We start from the raw sequence: 21,338 nt of genomic DNA on the forward strand, positions 1-21,338 counted from the left end.
TAGGCTATTAGATCATTTCCTGTCACACATTCAACTTTTATATATACATGCAGAGCTAAGATTAGGCCATTTCACGCTCCTTTATCATTTTCCTATTGTGGAGATCCATATAATTGGCAAGATGTCTGTTGTTTATCAGGATTGTTTGCCCTGTTTGTTAGCATCTATATTATCTGAAACTGCAGTTTTGCATTATACACTACATTGTTGCTAGCCCTTCAGTATGGATAGCTTCTACTTTTTACAACAGAAAAAATGTTATGTTCTTGACTGTGCTATGTGTGATAAAAAAAAAAATGCTCAACAATTGCAGCTTACTGCTGAGAAACCCAACAAAAACCATATGATATTACAATAAAACATGAAAGAAGACAAAGTAATCCAGAAATGGGCATTTGACAATCTAAAAGACGTTTTCTACTGACAAGTTTGAAGTTGCCCACACATTTATCAGCAAGTGCTATCTAGTGTTTAGGATTTCTGTCGTGAGCCCAGACCGTAGATCATGCAGCTCTGAGTGGAGAGCAGGCCTGGTTACAGCTAAAAGTCCCATAGGGGCGGCGCTTCAAGCCCACTACTGAGTTAAAGATCCACAATGCAAGGTTCTGATGTTTTTTTGAAAATTGCAGGAAAAAATTAACAAGGCAAAATGTGGTCTGGGGGCAGAGAGGGAGGAACACATTTCTTTAAAGCACTCAAATGTTGTTTCAACTCCTGCTTCATTTCCTGAGACCATTTTTTTTCTGTTTTAGGTTGCGGAGTCCAGATTTGCATATGCTCCATGCCTCCTGTTCTGATTGGCTGGGTCCTCCCCTGCTTGTATCATCACAGATCCAAACTTCCTCAGTGTTCTCCTAACTTTACTTTGTAGCTACAGGCTGATGAACCGAGAGGCTGGGAGCCAGCAGCTGTGTGAGTGAATAATGCAGTGAGCTATGAGTGTATGTATGTGTAAGAGAGGGAGGCAAGAGTTATAGTTATAGGGTTCTGTAATTTGGTTCTCTGACTCAACTTAAGGGTTGTAAGGTTGTTGGTATAAAAAGGATGTAGGGTTATCTTTAATTTCATTTTAATTCTGTTTTGTTCGGAAATACATTTGATTGTTTCATTGATAGATTTAGCTGTAATTGTTGGTATATTTTGTGCTGATATTCAGAGCTCTGTAAAGGTGTAAGAATATGGGTGGATGAGCTGTTTGATTCATGGTTTATACTGATAAAAACATAATTCTATGTTTTGTTGATTTATAACTCAGATATTGAACTATCAATATTTTACTGTAGTAGGCTATTTTCAAAGACATATTTTCTATCAAAAGGTTAAACTTTTTTCATCAGTCATCAGTATTTAAATTGAAGAAGATAATTTTAGAGTAGGGGAAAACAAATACACTACCTTATCGCAGTAGTTTATAGTGGGTGTTAGACATGCCCTTTTAAATGCTGAACAGGACAGTAATATCTCACACAGTCATGCTGCTGGCTCTACTGCTGGTTCTGTGTCTTGCTTCTGGGGCCCAGTCTTTAGACCCGGCCCCATTAACTGTTATGTACAGAGTCTGGGAGGAGCAGCCTGTGGGCACCAGGGTCGGCCATCTGGTCGATGACCTGCGTCAGAGAGGCGAGACAGAGGTATTGGAGGATTTCCAGGTCGTGGAGCACGGTCAAGCCCTGCCTTTCTCCATCGGAGCGAGAGACGGAACTATCTCCACTCTGGGACAGCTGGACCGGGAGGAGCTGTGTCGAGGCTCGGACCTGTGTGAGCTGGCCTTCAGTGTCCTCTACAGGAAAGGTGGTGCTATCCACTTTCTGAGGGTGCGGGTGGAGGTGATGGACCTGAATGACCACAGCCCCACCTTCCCCAGCGGCAAGCAGGAATTGGAGATCTCTGAGACGGCCACATTGAGGATGCGGATCCCCCTGGACCGAGCCGTGGACCCGGATGCTGGCCCCAATGGACTGCAGACCTACTCACTGTCTGTTAACCAGCACTTTGCCCTGGATGTAAGGAGCACTGCGGATGGGCCAAAGCAAGCAGAGCTGGTGGTGATCAAGGAGCTGGACAGGGAGGTGCAGTCCTCCTTCGAGCTGACTCTGGTGGCTTGGGACAAGGGGAACCCTCCCAGGTCGGGCAGTACTCTGGTCAGAGTCAAAGTCTTGGACTCTAACGATAACAGCCCCATGTTTGAGGATAGCACCCCCACCGTGGAACTAACCGAGGACACAGCCCGTGGGACTATCGTCATCAACCTCAAGGCCATGGACCCTGATCAAGGGGCCAATGGGGAGGTTGAGTACTCTCTAAGCAAACATGCTCCACCTGAGGTGCAGAAGCTTTTCAGTGTCCACCCCCAGAGTGGGGCAGTGACCTTAAAAGGCCAACTGGACTATGAGGACAAACACTCTTATGAGGTGGACATCCAGGCTCGCGATCTTGGGCCCAACGCCATCCCCTCTCACTGTAAACTACACGTCAAGCTGAGGGACGTCAATGATAATGCACCAAGGATCCACGTGACTTGGACACCTCCTGATTCCCCAGTGGCAACTGTTTTAGAGGGTGCACCGGAGGACACATTCCTTGCACTGGTGATGGTCTCTGATGCAGATTCCGGGGACAATGGGAATGTGCATGCCCACATCCAACACGGATCAGGCCACTTCCGCCTCAAGAAAATCCATGGCGACAACTACATGATCGTAACCAATGGCACACTGGATCGCGAAAAGGTCATGGAGTATAATCTCACGTTACTTGCCCAGGATTACGGTGACCCTCCACTGTCATGTGTTAGATACCTAGTTGTCCATGTGTTGGATGAGAATGACAATGCCCCTGTGTTCTCCAAGTCCCACTACAGGGCTTCCTTCAAGGAGAACAATGCCGTAGGCCTACAGGTCCTCAAGGTAGAAGCTAATGATGTGGACATTGAGCTCAGCGGAAGGGTGTCCTACTCCATCCGAGAGTCCAATGAACTGGGAACTCCCACAGCGTCTTTTGCCATCCACCCCATCAGTGGTGTAGTCAGCACCCAGGAGTCATTGGACTATGAGGAGTCTCCCACCTACTCCTTCATCGTGGAGGCCATAGACCATGGGCATCCACCCCTCACCAGCACTGCCACGGTACTCATCGAGATCCAGGATGTCAATGACAACTACCCCGTCATCAAGGAGCCAATGCCAAAGAAAGGCATAGCCTTTGTGAGCGTCCCGGTCAACGCAGAGAAGGGGGAGATGGTGACAGAGCTAGGGGATGGTGCTGAAGAAGGCTCCACCTATCCTCCGATCGATCGCTCTGCACAAAATGGACTTTATGGATTCCTGGCCACTACCATCAAGGCCAACGATCTAGACTCGGGCCTCAATGGAAGACTAAGCTACATGATCACAGATGGAAACCCCACAGGACTGTTCAGACTCGACGACACTACCGGACAACTGTATGTTAACACGACCAATGCTACAGAGCTCATTGGGAAGACTTTCAAAGTAGATATCGCTGTATCGGACATGGGCTCTCCAAGGCTAGTGACAAAGGTCACTTTGAAGGTGACTTTTGTCAACTTGCAGGACCATCTGAAGAACTCAGCCCCTGGTAACCGTGGCCATCTGAGTTTCACCATGATGATGGCCATCTGCCTTGGGGCCAGCTGCCTCCTGCTTCTCCTGGCTGTTGCCCTGGTGACCACCTTCTGTCGCCCCACGAAACGAGACAACCATGCCTACAACTGCAGGACGGCTGAGTCCACCTACACGCGTCACCCTCGCCGTCCACAGAAGAACATCAGGAAGACGGACATCCAGCTGGTGCCAGTCCTGAGGGGACGAAGGGAGGACCCTCCGGAAGATGAGGATGAAGCCCAGCCCTTCTCCCCTATGCCCCTGGTGGTTGAAGAGCAGCACACCGAAAGGCAATACAGCATAGCCACCTCCATGCATCCAACAGTCCACTCCCAGGCCTACCCTGATGGGGGCGCAACACTGCCAGTCTCCCATACCAGAACACTCAGGAAACCTGGGAGCATCGAGCTGGACGGCACTCTCCCTCGAACCCCCACCACTCCTTACCGAGGCAAGGCAAGAAACCCTTCGTTGTCCTCCTCACTCTCTCAGACCGGCACCCTGAGGCGACACGGGAACTCTGAGATCCAGGCTAGGCCTGACGTTGAAGAGCCAGAACCATCCTCCCCAGTGTCCCAGGTAGCAACACTTAGAAGGTCCAAGAACACAGACACCAGAGGTGGACATGATGCTGAAGACCACAGACGGATGCTGAGGAACTTAGTCCGTCTCTCCATGGCTGCCTTCGGAGACAACTCCATCGAGCTGTCTGCTGCCTCTCCAGAAGTACAGGTAATAAACATTTTAGTTATAAATACTACAAACATGAATGCACATTTGGTATATATCATGCAATGCATTACCTTGATTTCCATCATTCTCATGTTAGATGATACCGTATATACATCTAACTAATAACAGACTTTTGCTTTAGAAATAGGCCTTATTTTTTTTCACTTAAAGAATTACTGTACGTAATTAAGTGTAACCTACAGGAATATAAATTGAATGTCCTGAGAGAAAATATTTTTCCCCCCTCTGTTCCTCTCTGCTATTTTGGCCTGGTGTATAGCTTACATGTAGGAAGCCTGAGGGGACAGCTGACAGATGATGCTGGAGCCAAAGCATTGAGTTCATTCAGGTGCTTATGTGTCAGCCACTGTAATCCTGTCTACTTCTGTGCCCCCCGAGCAATCTCTCCTTTTACTCAATATCACATAACAGATTCATACACGGGAGGAAAAATGCCAGGAAGAATCAGTAGACCACTCTTATTCTCTAAGGGGGAAACCCAGCCAATGTAAGCTCTGATATGTCTGTAGTGTAAGGTAATACTGCTTTGACATGTAAGGACCTCGAGTCGTCAGTTACAAATGGCCCAAATTGCTATTGCTGAGCTCACTTTAAGCAAGAAAAACAGCAACTGTAAAGGTCTGGTTTCCAAATACTCCAGAAGTGCTGTGCTAGTCAAACGATGCATCCTCATTGAGGGAGAATTCACGCAGTCGACAATGCCAACACCCAATGGGCTTAGAACATAGAGTCTGGCAAGGTCTAAAGGCCTCACGTGAATTCCATTTTAACAGCAGGAAGAGGCCTGATTCTTGACCCACCTTTCCTGCACCCCCGCTCGCTCGCCCCACTTGGCACTTTGGCTTTAGAGTCCCCCCGTCCTCCTCCTCCACACGTTCATATTTCGGAGGTTCATCCTGGAAGGAAACTGGTCAGAGAAGAATAGTCCTTTATGTTAAAACACTTTCCTGTCCACCCTCGGCCCTCTGAGTGCAACACATACATGTGCCTACGCACGCACACACACACACACACACACACACACACACACACACACACACACACACACACACACACACACACACACACACACACACACACACACACACACACACACACACACACACACACACACACACCTCCCTCTCTTCACATCACAGAGGCTGTTTCCTCTCTGAGCTTGGGGCCACAGTTAGCAGCACATCCGGTCCTATAAAAAAGATGCCAGCACAAATCGTTCCAATTGTCTAATTGAATGACACCCATTCCCTTTCCCACAAGTCACCTTTCTTTCACATGTTGCAACAGTTAAACCAACATATACCATGAACAAAGATAAACAATGAGAACCACAGCACTTCATGGTATTTACATGCTGTTCAATTTAGTATATTAAAAACTGATGTTTGTCGGCCTTGCCTTTGTCAGGGAGTAAAACGATATCCCATACAGTTGGTATAAAACTGTCCAAACAGCATACACCACATTCCCCAAGCCCTAGTTTTTACTCTGACTTCTGTTTTATAATATCAGTAGCTGGTTTCCATCCAATTAGTGACATATTTTCATGCGAATATTCTCAAATCTGAGAATTTCCCCACTAGAGGAGCGCTTCCATCAAATGGACTTTTTGCGAATAAAATGCTGTGTGTGATGATGAAGTGGACATAAAAAACACTTTTGGGCTTAAGTTTCCATGTACCGAATAAAAAGTTCTATGTGTTTCCATTCAATTGTTATCTTTGTCGATGATTTTGGCACAAAAGGTATTTGATAAAGAGCAAATGTGCCCACTCTGGTCTTGGCACCAACAGCTTGCAGATTGGCTACAGTGCAGACGGTACATGATGCGGTTATGGATAAGAGCGAGATCATTTTTATTAGTAAATTAGCAGCCAAGCACCGATTATCATTTCACCAGCAGTATTTATTTCATCTGTAGCCTAATAAACTGCATGGTTTTCGAAGTCGTCGTGGGAGGACCACAAAACATAGTATTTTGTGACTGCAAGTTTACTTCGACATGATGGTTATTCTATTAATATTTGCGCTTAAAAACTTTTCCATTACAATTGTTGCATAATTAGTTTTACAGACACAAAAATATCGCACCATGTCCAACGAAACAAAAAATCTATCGACATTTATGAAATTGTATCGACACTTAGTCTTTCCATCACACCTGTCGTTTACATTTTTTTTTTATAAGGCATGACTTAACATAAAAAGGGGGACTGGAAACATGGTTACTGTCTCCTAACCCCTCTCTCCTGCAAATTTAAATCATGGTTACTGTCTCCTAACCCCTCTCTCCTCCTGCAAATTTAAATCATGGTTACTGTCTCCTAACCCCTCTCTCCTCCTGCCAATTTACAGCAGATCTCCCAGCTCCTCTCCCTGCTCCACCAGGGCCAGCTGCAGCCGAGACCCAACTTCCGAGGCAACAAGTACTCCCATCGCGCTGGCAGGTGAGTACATTTCCTCTTTCTTTTTTTATTTTCTTCCCTTTTTCTTTTAAGTATCCCTCCTTTGTTTCAGAGCCATTTGGCTGTTGATCACTTTTACCACTACATGCATAATTTATTTGAGATTTTCATTATGTATTTCTTCACAAAATGTTCACTTATCTCAAAAACGTATATTTACAACGTTATGTTTTTTATTTATATGTATCCTTTATATGTACAAGTGATCCTATTGAGATTTTTTTTTCTGCTCGAAGGCACCCTATAAATAATTATAGTTTCAAATGCTCCAATGAATAGGCAATAGAGCTCAGGTTTGTGTCTGATAAACCGGAAGACCTCCTCTGCCTTCAGTCTGCCAGTAACAGGAAGAGTGTCTCATAACCTAGGTGGTCTGCCAGTCAGTCAATGTGTCAGGGGGCATGTTAGAGCATGACTCACTGCCCTGACTCATGCCTCTAGGGAAGGAACCAGCCCATCCAATGACCACAATGTTATTATCATCTATAGTATGGCGTGAAGAGTTTATATCTGGTTCGGCTTCTTTGCTAACACGAGGAATGAAGTCTGTCATAGTGTTTTCTTTAATTGATATCTTAAAACCAGACACAGGCACAATGCAGACTTTTCTCCTCTACTCGGGTATCTGTTTTTATGTGTCATCATGACCAACTATGTGGGATGTTGTGACCCCCCCCCCACTGAGAGGTGACATTTGTCTACCTGACTGGATGAGACTTCCTGTCTCTGGCCTAATTGGCCAAGCTATCTCCCTTGGGTCCAGGTCTGTCTGGCTCTGACTAGCTCAGATAACGTCTCTGAGCATGTTCTGTTATCAGTCTATACCTCAAGTCTCTGGTATTTTATCATTAAACACTAAAACACCTAGAAGTACAGTGCATTCGGGAGGGTATTCAGACCCCTTGACTTTTTCCACATTTTGTTACGTTACAGCCTTATTCTAAAATGGATTAAATCGTTTTTTCCCCTCATCAATCTACACACAATACCCCATAATGACAAACCAAAAACATTTTTTTTTTTTTTAAATGTCTCCAAATTTATTAAAGATAAAAAACTGAAATATCACATTTACAAAATAATTCAGCCCTTTACGCAGTACTTTGTTGAAGCACCTTTGGCAGTGATTACAGCCTTGAGTCTTCTTGGGTATGACGCTATAAGCTGGGCACACCTGCATTTGGGGAGTTTCTCCCATTCTTCTCTGCAGATCCTCTCAAGCTCTGTCAGGTTGGATGGGTAGCCTCACTGCACAGATATTTTCAGGTCTCTCCAGAGATGTTCGATCGGGTTCAAGTCTGGGCTCTGGCTGGGCCACTCAAGGACATTCAGAGACTTGTCCCAAAGCCACTCCTGCGTTGTCTTGGCTGTGTGCTTAGAGTCGCCCGAGTCGCCCCAGTCCTGAGCACTCTGGAGCAGGTTTTCATCAAGGATCTGTCTGTACTTTGCTCCGTTCATCTTTCCCTTGATCCTGACTAGTCTCCCAGTCCTTGCCGCTGAAAAACATCCCCACAGCATGATGCTGCCATCACGATGCTTCACTGTAGGGATGTTGCCAGGTTTCCTCCAGATGTGACGCTTGGCATTCAGGCTAGAGTTCAATCTTGGTTTCATCAGACCAGAGAATCTTGTTTCTCATGGTCTGAGAGTCTTTAGGAGCCTTTTGGCAAACTCCATGTGCCTTTTACTGAGGAGTGGCTTCCATCTGGCCACTCTACCATAAAGGCCTGAATGGTGGAGTGCTGCAGCCTTATTAAATTGTAAAAAAAAAATGCTTCTTAGCAAAGAGCAATTTCTCAAGCAATAGTTTTGCTAGGACTGTCTGGGAGGAGAGAGGTTAGGAACTACCTTTCTTATTGGTCTATTAACTCATTTACCCCCCTGGTGATGTCACAAGGCAGGCCAAAACTCCATCCCACCAAAACAGGCTGAAATTTTGGGCAGTCTTTATTAACAGGGCTTACACTAAAAGGGCATTATCATAATTTTCAGAGTATTGTTCCAACCTCTTGTTGTGGCAATATATATAAAACACAGGAAAATCAAGGTTTTGACTGCACTGGTCCTTTAAACTATTATATTGAGCTCAGGTCAGCATATTTCCAGAATGGAATCAACTTTCTTCCATCACATTTTTGGAAAATTGAACAGGACAGTCATAATGATGGTTCCACAAGATGGCTGTCGTTGGTTCTAAAATGTCTTCCCTCACTGTCCCTGACACTCCCCTGTCTGTTTCCTCTGCTTCCCCGAAGGACCGGCGTTCAGGACACTGATTGTCAGAGCACCAAGGACAGTGGCCATGGCGAGAGTGAAGCCGGAGACATGGACTGGGACACGGGCCGAGACTCCCCTGTCGACCTGCTACTGGAGGAGGACCTTAACACCCTGCTCAACAACCCTGGTAAGAACCTTTCTTATTTTTTTATTAAACCTTTATTTTACTAGGTTGTCCCATAGACATCAGAATACCCTTTCACCACTAAAGAGAACTTATACTATTTTATAGTCAACAAACAACAATAACTTTGAAGAAAACCTAAAACAAATAATGGTCAACACTAACAAAGAGAAAATACTTTTAGTTGCATTCCTAGCTCTCTGTGGGGCTTCATTCTGTTCTGACAATTCATAGCTGACTTAAAATGACTAACAATGGGTGTTTTCACTCAGCCGTAAAGAGTCACATTGTGATATACTATATGTGATACAGTAGTGAGCACAGCGCTCCGTATGGTCGAACAGACTAATATGTTCAACATACACGGTAAATATATGTGTGGAGTTCCTTCCAGGTATTGTTCAGGTCATTGTCTCGTTCTGACTAGGGGCCCTGTCTTTATTCCTTTTCAAATTAAAGACACACCCCATAGTTTTTCTCACTTAAGACCTCTGGGCAAATACAGGGATTTCTATCTTTCTGTTGATCTTCAGTGAGAGCATTTTAAAGTCTATGCTGGTACAGTGATCTCACACAGGGGTGTTACAAAGACCTGCGTGTGTGTCTGTGTGTAATCCTTGAGTCACTCGTGCACAAAGGCAAACGGGTCCTCCATTAGCGTTGTCACACAATATTTGTGAGACACGCGAATGGTGAGAAGCTCAGGCTCTTTGAGGATTCCTGACTATGTTTAAGCCACCTGTTTCTCAGATGTTTTGTGTTCTCACCTGGAGAGTCTTTCTTTCTTGTATATTGCTATGGTAGTCCCATATTTTAAGTTGTATAGAACAACCAGACAGACACACACACACACACACACACACCGTCACCACCACCCACTCTGCCCTGAGGCAGTGAACAGATAGTCTCAACCCTGACATCATGTTTCAAATCAAATTTATTTGCCACATGCTTCGTAAACAACAGGTGTAGTGAAATGCTTACTTACGGGGCCCTTCCCAACGATGCAGAGAGAAAGAAAATTGAGAAATAAAGAAAAGTAAAACACATAATAATATAAGTAAAAATAGACACACAATAAGTAACGATAACTTGGCTATATACATGGGTTACCAGTACCGAGTCGATGTGCAGGGGTACGAGGGAATTTAGGTCGACTGCTACCTTCATGTACAAATTACCTTGACTAACCTGTACCCCAGCACATTGACTCGGTACTGGTACCCCCTGTATATATTCTTGTTATGTAATTTTCTGTTACTTTTAGATTTTATTGATTACATTTTTTTACTTTAGTTTATTTAGTCAATATTTTCTTAACTCTATTTCTTGAACTGCATTGCTGGTTAAGGACTTGTAAGTAAGCATTTCACGGTAAGGTCTACACCTGTTGTATTTGGTGCATGTGACAAATACAATTTCATTTGATATACATATGAATAGAGTGACAGATAATAAACAGTAGCAGAAGCGTATGTGATAAGTCAAAAAAATGTAGTGCAAAACAAAATGGTCAATACAGATAGTCCGGGTAGCTATTTGGTTAACTATTTAACTAACTATTTAGCAGTCTTATGGCATGCGGGTAGAAGCTGTTCAGGGTCCTGTTAGTTCCAAACTTTGTTCATCGGTACCGCTTGCAGGGCAGTAACAGAGAACAGTCTGTGAATTGTATGGCTGGAGTCTTTGGCAATTTTTATGGTCTTCCTCTGACACCACCTGGTATAGAGGTCCTGGATGGCAGGGAGCTCGGCCCCAGTGATGTACTGAGCCCTCCAAACTACCTTCTGTAGCACCTTGTGGTCGGCTGCCAAGCAGTTTCCATACCAAGCAGTGATGCAGCTAGTCAAGAGGCTCTCAATGGTGCAGCTGTAGAACTTTCTGAGAATCTGAGGGCCTATGCCAAATCTTTTCAGCCTCCTGAGGGAAAAGAGTCATTGTCGTGCCTCTTCACAACTATGTTGGTGAGTTTGGGCCATGACAGATCCTTAGTGATGTCGATACAGAGGAACTTGAAACATTCGGCCCGCTCCACTACAGCCACGTTAATGTGAATGGAGGCGTGCTCGGCCCTCCGCTTCCTGTAGTCAACAATTTTTTTTCTTTCGATCAACTCCTTTGTCTTGCTGACATTGAGGGAGAGGTTGTTTTTCTGGCACCACACTGCCAGGTCTCTGACCTCCTCCCTGTAGGCTATCTCATTGTCGTTGGTGATCAGGCCCGTTGTGTCTTCAGAAAACTTTAAAAGGATGTTGGAGTCGTGCGCATCCATGCAGTCGTGGGGGGAACAGCGAGTACAGGAGTACAGATTTGCCAAATGGAGGGCGAGTGAGTGCTTTGTATGCATCTGTGTGAGTGGAATAAAGGTGATCTAGAGTTTTTTTCACCTCTAGTTGTATAGGTGACATTCTGGTAGAAATGAGGTAAGACTGATTTCAGTTTTCCTGCATTAAATTCACCGGCCACTAGGAGCGCCGCCTCTGGATGAGCATTTTCCTGTTTGTTTATGGCCGTATACAGCTCATTGAGTGCGGTCTTAGTGCCAGCATCTTAGTGCCAGCTCCAACTTCTTAATCATAGCCTCAATTTTGTCCCGCACATTGAATATAGTTGTGGAGAGTTCCTGTAATCCTAGATTCAGATCATTCAGGCGAGAAAAACATCACCCAGATAGGCCAGTCCTGTGAGAAAGTAATTATCATGCAAGACAAGTGAAAATCATGGTCAGTAAAGAAAACTTTAAGCTCGTCTCTCAATTCAATACTTTGCCCCTTGATAACCAGCGCACTTCTGTATGTTGTAAAAGCGTTACATGGTCACTGCCTTTATCATTGCATAGTGCAGAAAATACACGAGAGTTCAGGTGCCTTGCTTTAACAAAATTAATCATGTTCACTGTAGTGTCCAAAATGTCTTTCAAGCTGTCAGGCATTCCCTTGGCAGAAAAAGCCTCTCAGTGGATGCTGCAGTGTACCCAAGTGGCGTCAGGAGCAACTGCTTGCATGTCATGGCTTTTGCACCATCACTAAAGTTACCAACCCATCTTGACCACCAAAGTCCATTTGATGTCATAAAGCTGTCCAATACTTTAAAAAATATCCTTTCCTGTTGTCCTGGTTTCCAGAAGAGAATGTCTTCCTTAATTGACCACCCATAAACGTAACAGACATATACCAGGAGCTGTGCCAGGCCCGCCACGTCTGTTGACTCATCCAGCTGTAACGCATAGATTTCACTGGCTTGTATGCGAAGCAGTAATTGTTTCAAAATCTCCTGCCATGTCATTGATGCATCGTGAAACAGTGTTGTTTGATGAAGTCACTGTCTGTATAGTTTTTTGGGGCTTTTTCCCCCAGCATTGTCCCAGCCATATCCACGGCAGCAGGAATAATTAAGTCCTCCACAATAGTATGGGGCTTGCCTGTCCTAGCCACTCGGTAGCTCACCATATAAGACGCTTCTAGCCGCTTCTTATTAATGGTATCTGTTGCTTTTATACATGTCTTACTACTCGAATGTTGTCTTAATTCTCGCAAAAAAAATAGGCATGTTCAAATAGGCTTGTTTTGTTTCTAAATGTCTGCGCAAGAGTGAAGGTTTCATCGAGTTGTGAGATAGTACTTTTGCACATATAACACACTGTGGCTGAGGAAAGGCACTACTCCCAATATAAGTGAACCCCAAATCAATGTAGTTCTCATCATATTCGTCCCTGTCTGTTGTTCGGTGCTTTCCTGGGAAAGGGGGCAGTAGCTCTTCAGCTGCATGAGATTCACAACTGTCAGTGTCCATGCTAGCTGAGCTAACAACAAATGTAGAATTACTGATGCTAGCGTTGGATGTGCTCATGGAAGCAGAACAACTTGTGTCGTCAACAGGTGCAGGTGTAGTACTGCTGGTAGTAGCAGTACTACGAGTAGAGCTGGTATGTGTCTCTATGGACGCGGGCCTCACTTTTTTTTAACCATTTAGCCATTTTAGAGCAAACGGAATGAGCAGCAGCTATGTTTGGCTACATACGGACCATTAATGAAATTCCTGCTAGAGAGTAATGGTTAATGTGATTGAATGTTAATTATGCGACTAGGCTACCTGTATTTGACATTGTGTTGTTATTTCGCTGAACACTAGATGGTTTCATTTTATTTTATTATGTTATCCGTGTCAATGTCCCGTCGGTAGGATATTTGTGATCGTAGCTAGTCTATTTTGTTATCCAATGATTGTACGTTGGCTAATAGGACTGATGGTAAAGGCAGATTGCCCACCCGCCATCGGATCTTTACAAGACACCCCGACCTACGTCCCCGATATCTCCGTCTCTTCTTCATGCGAATGACTGGGATTTAGCCTTGTCGGGTGTCTGAAGTAAATCCTTCGTGTCTGACTCGTTAAAGAAAAAATCTTTGTCCAGTACAAGGTGAGTAATCGTTGTCCTGATATCCAAAAGTGCTTTTAGGTCATAAGAGACGCTGGGAGAAACATTATGTACAAAAGAAGTTTACAAATAAGGCGAAAAAACACAATAGCACAATTGGTTAGGAGTCCGTAAAACGGCAGCCATTTCCTCTGGCGCCATTCTTCTTGGAAGATTTCTATGGGCACAAGCACTGTTCATGTCACAATCTGTCAATCTGTTCACACCCCTCTTCTTGGTGGAGAGAATTTAGCTTTTTTTTTAAAGCTTATTTCCTGCAATTCTACACATTTTGTCATGGGGCGCAAAGAACATTTAGCAGTTTTAAAGCATATTTTCTTGCAAGTCTATACATTTTGCTATATCTAATGTGTATTCATGTGATATTTGAGTGACAAAAAAATTACAACTATATCTATGGGCTAAAAAACCTAAATAAAAAAACATTAGCTGAGATGGGCTAGTTGTTCTGGACATTTCTGACAAGTTATAAATAGCTCTCTAATGTATGCAATGACTGACATGACAAGAGGAAAACTGATGATGCACTACCCAATTTCGAAATTGCACCTCGTGCATTCTACTATTACAACTTTCAAGAGTACATTTAAAGCCAGACTGAGTTCCTTAAAAACTCAGCCGAGTGTCTGCGGGTTTTCTCCTCCCATGTACTTAATTGATGGTCATTAATTAGTAAGGAATTCCCCTCGCCTGGCTGTCTATGGAATGAGTTTTAAACCCCTGGGTTAAATGGAAACTGAAATCTGGAGACTGACTGTAGGTCTGTAACACGTGTCAAACTTATTCCACGGAAGGCAGAGTGTCTGCGGGTTTTCGTTCCACCCTGGATCTTAATTGATGAATTAAGATCGCTTATTAGTAAAGGACTCCCCTCACCTGGTTATCTAGGTCTTAATTTAAAGGGAAAACCCACGGTTGCTAGGCCCTCCATAAACTGAGTTTGACATTTAACATTGACTCCTGCAGAACTACGCATTTCTTGCAGTAAAATAAGGCACTAAATGTAGGCAACATTTTGACTCGGGAACAGGAGTGGAGAAACATCATTTCTTTCTTTCAGCATCTTGAATGTGAATGCGCAGTTAGATACCGTCTGTAGAGGTGCTATCTTTATCAGCATCATAAAAGCTGATCGTATTTCAGCTACATGACATTATGCTGGTGAGCAAGGGTTTAGTTAGTCTTCTAGGGCAACATATAATGACAAAAGAGAAGCTGCATGTTTCTAACTATAGACAAGTTGACTAACACAGGGTTTCCCAAACTCAGTCCTGGGTCCCCCCTTGGGTGCATGTTTTGGTTTTTGCCCTAACACTACACAGCTGATTCAAATAAACAACTCATCATCAAACCCTGGACTAACAAATAGCCTACCAAAATGTCGGAAATTATAAGCAGAAACATATCTAAATAAGGCAACAATGAAAAAACTTTCCACAGTTTCTGACTGCATTTTCTAAATTAGGGGGTTAGGGTTGGGTGCAGGCTTCAGATTTTCACTTTATCCTTTATCACATATAGTCTAGTCAGGCGGTTGTGGATGGGTTATGACCAATTGGGGATGGGTTATGACCGGTTGTGGATGGGTTATGACCGGTTGTGGATGGGTTTTGACAGGTTGTGGATGGGTTTTGACAGGTTGTGGATGGGTTATGACCGGTTGTGGATAGGCTATGACCGGTTGTGGATGGGTTATGACCGGTTGTGGATGGGTTATGACCGGTTGTGGATGGGTTATGACCGGTTGTGGATGGGTTATGACCGGTTGTGGATGGGTTATGACCGGTTGTGGATGGGTTATGACAGGTTGTGGATGGGTTATGACAGGTTGTGGATGGGTTATGACCGGTTGTGGATGGGTTATGACCGGTTGTGGATGGGTTATGACTGGTTTTGGATGGGTTATGACCGGTTGTGGATGGGTTATGACAGGTTGTGGATGTGTTATGACAGGTTGTGGATGGGTTATGACCGGTTGTGGATGGGTTATGACCGGTTGTGGATGGGTTATGACTGGTTGTGGATGGGTTATGACCGGTTGTGGATGGGTTATGACCGGTTGTGGATGGGATTTGACAGGTTGTGGATGGTTATTAGCAATTGCGTGCGGGTGAACAAAAAACTGAACCGCGCACCACTGGTGTGTAGATCAGTGTGTTTTCAGCACCCCTTGTTCAGAATGTGGCCTCACAATCTCTATCTCTCCTTGAGCTCTGCTATTTTCTTTCAAATCTTCATTCTTTTGTTTGGTAGCCATATCACCCATTAAAGGGACAGTTCCCTTGAAAATCTAAGTTGAATCAAAGTCTTAGAGGCGATAGAAGATGAATCACATATCACCAATTGCTTAAACCGATGATTATGACCATTATTAAAGCTGAGCTCTGACTTTAAATAGGTTTGTAGATCTAACGCTTGGCGGTATGCTTTAAACTGCTTCCATATTTACGGGTGTTTGGTTGTGGTTATAGTCGATCTACCACAGAAGGGATGTTCTCCACATCAAACCTGTTTGTGTGATGTGGTGTGTGGGGGTTCCTCTGGTTCCAATAAGAGGGTAATTGTTTTCTGAGGATTTAGGGGTTCCCTGCTGGTGGGTCCAGTCTAATTAAGTTTGCAAGGGGGCGAGCAATGGATCGCGGAAGATAGAGACAAGAAGGGAGTGGGAGAGGGAAATGAGATATAGAGTGGGGGGTGTAGAGAGAGGGGGATGAGTTATAGAGTGGCGGGTGTAGAGAGAGGGGGATGAGATATGGAGTGGGGGGTATAGAGAGCAAAAATCTTCTCTCCTTCCCATGGCAAAATGTGTATAATTGCAGCAAACTTGCTTTAGAACTGCAACATTTTCTCTACGCCCCATGGCAAAATGTGTAGAATTGCAGGAAATAAATTCTGGAAAAAAAAAATTCATTTTCTGAATACATTTTATTGCTTTATACACATTTTGCCATGGGGCGTAGAGAAAATGTTGCAGTTTTAAAGCAAGTTTGCTGCAATTATACACATTTTGTCATAGGTTGGAGAGAAATGTTTGTCGTTTTTAATATGATATTTGAGCGACTAACAAAATCAATCGGGGCCCCACGTCAGTAATTAAACCATGACTACTACAAGTTTAGATAGCTGACATGGCTAATTGAGTGACTGCCAGTGACTGACATAGCAAGAGAAAAACTGCTGATGCACAACCACATTTCCAAATGACCCTGTGTATTCTACTATTCTAACTCTCAGAGCCAAATGACCCTGTGTATTCTACTATTCTAACTCTCAGAGCCAAATGACCCTGTGTATTCTACTATTCTAACTCTCAGACCCAAATGACCCTGTGTATTCTACTATTCTAACTCTCAGACCCAAATGACCCTGTGTATTCTACTATTCTAACTCTCAGACCCAAATGACCCTGTGTATTCTACTATTCTAACTCTCAGACCCAAATGACCCTGTGTATTCTACTATTCTAACTCTCAGACCCAAATTACCCTGTGTATTCTACTATTCTAACTCTCAGACCCAAATTAGTTCCATTTGTTTTTTGGAAATTGATCCGCGGGCCTAGTAACCCACCCCTGAATTAGTACAAGGGCCAGCCTGCCCCATTAGTTACTGACAGTTTATATGCATGCTAGCCCTGTTAGCAACGCTCTCTTCTGAGGTCTCCGGGAGACAACAGACATGAAAGATGGCCTTAGAAGTAATGGTGGTTGACTGATTCAGAGCCACTTCGTTTGATTATCCGTGTGTTTGGTTCAACAACTCAAGAGTTTAAAAAAAATGCTTACTCTCTTTCATTCAAAAACCCCCACATACATGGAGCTCAGTCTTTGAACATTCCAAACAAATACCGCAGAGGATAACTATCTTACAGGGATTTGGGGCGAAACATGAAGCGTCTGAACGTCATGTGGGATTTGTGTAGGTTACTCTTTAGTGATGTGTAGGGTAAACACAGAGGGATAAGGATTGTTTAGTTTATGGATTGAGATTTAAGTCAAGGGCTGTCAGTGTCACAGTGGGGGGAGAGTGTGTGTGTGTGTGTGTGTGTGTGTGTGTGTGTGTGTGTGTGTGTGTGTGTGTGTGTGTGTGTGTGTGTGTGTGTGTGTGTGTGTGTGTGTGTGTGTGTGTGTGTGTGTGTGTGTGTGTGTGTGTGTGTGTGTGTGTGTGTGTGTGTGTGTGTGTGTGTGTGTGTGTGTGTGTGTGTGTTTGAGAGAGGGATTTAGGGTGTGTGTACTGTATGTATGTGTGTGGGGAGAGATGCTAGCTGCTGGGGTCGTTCAGTGACTTCTCTGCAAGTGTGTGTGTGTTGCTGAGTGTGTGTGCACCAGGTCTGGTTGTGATTTAATGAGGACCACAGGGTGAGTGATCCACAGCAGGCACTTTTTATAGGCCACGAGCGTAATCAGATTGAAGTGAGGAGATTCAAGATAAAGAGTTGGGGAGGCCAAAACAAGAGGAGTCATTCAGCAGCTCTCTAGCCCTCTGGTTCATGGCATTGTGCACAGCTGGCCTATGATTGCGGTGTTTCACTAATCAATATGAACCTTTGAATTCTGCTGTGTATTTTCAGTCAAACTGGTGTTTTTAAAAAAAAAATTATTCCTGGGGTTGTAGCCTTTAGCATGTTGCTTGTGTTTTTCCATTTAAAAATGTCTCTCGATAGTCTCTATCCATTTTGTTGAAATGTGTTTTTTTTCAACATCCAATTTAAATGTAAATGATGTGCTCCATTTTTGTCATACCATACAGTTAATGTCAGTTATACTACAACTAACCCCCCCCCCCAAAAAAAAAGAATTAGAAAATAGATATGTTGTTCAAGATAATCAGGCATGGACATCCCCATAATAAAAATGATACAAAAATGCCTGGAATGCTTAACTCTGGAGAATGGCTAAGCTTTAAGTGGATTTTCCCCCGTTCTGAGTGTGTACATGCTCATTATGTGTAAAACCACTTGGCCACTTTACTTGAGTATAACTCAGGATATAGCCAGGAGATGACAGGAAATGCCAGATAAATATACTCCTCCTGTGATTTCCTCCATCCTGCCCCCCCAAGGAAATTGTTTTTCAGCAAGATTGGACTTTTACCTCCATAAGCTTATTTTTATTAACTTATTTTTCTCTTTGTTGTCTTTAACATACCAGATAATCATTCTCCCATCTTCAGATTTCATTTGTTGTTTTCACAGGAGGAAATGCATTTTCTCAGGAGCAAACAACAACACTGGCCAACAACAACAAATACTATAACAAAGGACACCCATGTGGTGCTTTGTGTCACATCCAGCGGTGTATTGCTGTAGAGCTGTTGCTTTGTCTTATATACATGTTGTTAAACTGTTTTGCCAGTTTTATACTTTATGTTCTCATCTCTTTCCTTGTCTCTTATCAGATGACGTCTTTGCTGACATAGAGGACCCTGCATGGATGGCCCGCCTCTCCCTCCCCCTCACTGCAGACTACCACAAGAACATGTTTGTCCCCAACGGGCCACCGTCCTCCGACACCCATTGCTCCCCAGACACCCTTGACTCCTCCTCCTTCTCCACCTTCGGCAAGACGCCGGAGAAGGATGGCCCGCTGGATGGGGCCTTGCTCTCTGAGGTCAACACCTTGTTTAACATGCTCCTCACCCAGAAGGGCGACTCCCAGTCCCGCCCCTCGCCAGATGTGCTCTACAGATTGTCTGCCGCCTACCGGCGCTCGCTGGGGCTGGATGGAGCTGCCAATGCGCCACGGATCTCTGGGAACCCCGAAAAGACGTCCCCTCTGGCTCAGTGCTCGGCGCAATTCCCGTAGGCCTTGTCTTAACGTGGTTTTGTCATGGAAATCAGTCTGAAAGAAGTTGCTGTAAAAAAGACAATAGTCTCTACTAGCCAGAATGTTGAATACAATGATATTCAAACGTACTTTGCCGGTGGTCTGTGCTGTTGGTCCTTTGGCGGTAGGAAGTGTAGATAGGTATCCACAGGAAAGTGTTGTTTACACAACTTTTTGCCTCGCCGGTAGTTTCTGTCACTTGTATTTTCCATCTCCTGATGCATTTCATGTGATGCACAATATGTAAACATTAGCCGAATGTAACTGAATGTTGTTGACCAATGCGCATCACTTCAAAAGCAGCTTGAAGTGCTTGTGAAATTTGCCAGCTGATTACGTGGGAGATTTGGTCTGTGGCATTTTTGACATATTGTGCATGTCGCGTGCGGATTTCGTCAGCATTGAAATAAAAACCAACACACAGACCAACGTACTGAAAGTTGGGTTAATAACACTACTCTGTGGATATTTTGTCTCAGATTACCTCCTACATCAGGACAAAATCAGCAGACAACAGGTAAATTACATTAAAATGAAGTTTATTCAACAGTCTGACTTGTGACGTGACTGTTCACAAAAAGTGAGCCTACATGTTAGAGACGAGAGAGTCGTCCACTCTTGGATTCGTGGAGGCTATTTTAGGCCAAACTCCTGGTCTGAGAAAAATTGCCTCAACTTCATTTGATTGGTTCCTGTGTGTTTGGGCTATTTAGAATTTCCAGTATGTTCTTACAATCCCCCCAAACTGGTGACTGTGTTTTCCTTTTTGCTGTGGTTGCAGAAATGACTGAACTGCTCAAGCTTACAACAGCAACCTCTTCTCCTAACATATCCCCATTAGGAGACGTCAATTACACTATAAGCCCCCAGTCAGACTGCTTCCCTGTCTGGAACAGGCCAAGGCCAGAAAAGGGAGAGGAGTTAACCTAAGGCCTTTGTTCAGTGCTGGAACACGGTCAACGTACTATACAGTACTCCCTACATAGCACAGTGTACATTTAGCTTGAGATAAATGTTACACAAGTAAACCGTTTTCCTCATGTGGCACATTCTCCTCTGTATCACTCTGATTAACTCTCTCTCTCTCTCTGGTCAGAAGTGTTTATCAGTGGGAGCAACAACACGGTGCTATTCTTTGTTAGCGTTGTTCATGGTATGAATGGCTGAGTTTGGCAACCCAAGCAGAGTCCAAGAAGGAAACGGCTCTTTGTCTTTTCTTAAGAGAAAACACTAGCAAAACTAAGTCCTGTTCCTGAGGATGTCTGCCGCCATTTCCTTCAACACCATTTTGAGAAATGTCTCCATTGTTGATTACTTTTTGTATTTACTCAAGTAAATTCCTTAGCTACTGAAAAATGTCATATTTACAGAGGTAAAAATGTTGTTTATTGAGGTCTGTGTAAGAAAACATACACAGGATTTGGCTTCAGATATTTGAATGGCTGTAAAAAGTGTTATAAATGAACTTTTTTGACTAAAGGTGTAATTTGTAACTTTGCTCGGGAAAATATGGATTTTTTTGTGCCATAAATCAAACCAGCAGCACTTTGTACATAATATTTTCTAAAACATTTAAATAAAATTATTTGAAAACAGCATCATGCTCATTTCATCCTACAAATTCCACAACGTTGAGGATTTTGACTTTTATTTTGAATGTTTGCGAAATTAGATTTTCTTTGGGTGAGAACATGGAGACTCACTGCAAAGGAACATCTCTAGGAAAAATCTTTGTAAGACAACGACCTCTGGTGCTTTTACCATGTCATTTTTGTATATTGACTCGTGATGAGCCAGTAGCTGGAGTTGTCCTTATTCATTCTTCAGATACCT

General features: G+C 43.7%; 1 protein-coding gene across 1 annotated transcript; it reads left to right on the forward strand.

Annotated features, from left to right (window-relative positions):
• Positions 1-846: 846 nt before the first annotated feature.
• On the forward strand, positions 847-21,101 carry LOC106604573 (protocadherin-12). The gene is made up of 4 exons (XM_014199343.3): positions 847-4,355; positions 6,732-6,823; positions 9,097-9,245; positions 19,078-21,101. Exons 1-4 carry the CDS (start codon positions 1,440-1,442, stop codon positions 19,482-19,484), a joined length of 3,564 nt encoding a protein of 1,187 aa, XP_014054818.2. The 5' UTR covers positions 847-1,439; the 3' UTR covers positions 19,485-21,101.
• Positions 21,102-21,338: the final 237 nt, after the last annotated feature.

Source organism: Salmo salar, chromosome 05, assembly GCF_965601325.2.
Source record: "Salmo salar chromosome 05, fSalSal1, whole genome shotgun sequence".
Taxonomy (NCBI): Eukaryota; Metazoa; Chordata; class Actinopteri; order Salmoniformes; family Salmonidae; genus Salmo; species Salmo salar.

Coding starts and splice junctions, on each gene's coding strand:
- LOC106604573 (XM_014199343.3), top strand. CDS start 1,440: ATGCTGAACAGGACAGTAATATCTCACACAGTCATGCTGCTGGCTCTA. Junction 4,356..6,731: donor CTGCCTCTCCAGAAGTACAG/GTAATAAACATT, acceptor GCCAATTTACAG/CAGATCTCCCAGCTCCTCTC. Junction 6,824..9,096: donor TACTCCCATCGCGCTGGCAG/GTGAGTACATTT, acceptor GCTTCCCCGAAG/GACCGGCGTTCAGGACACTG.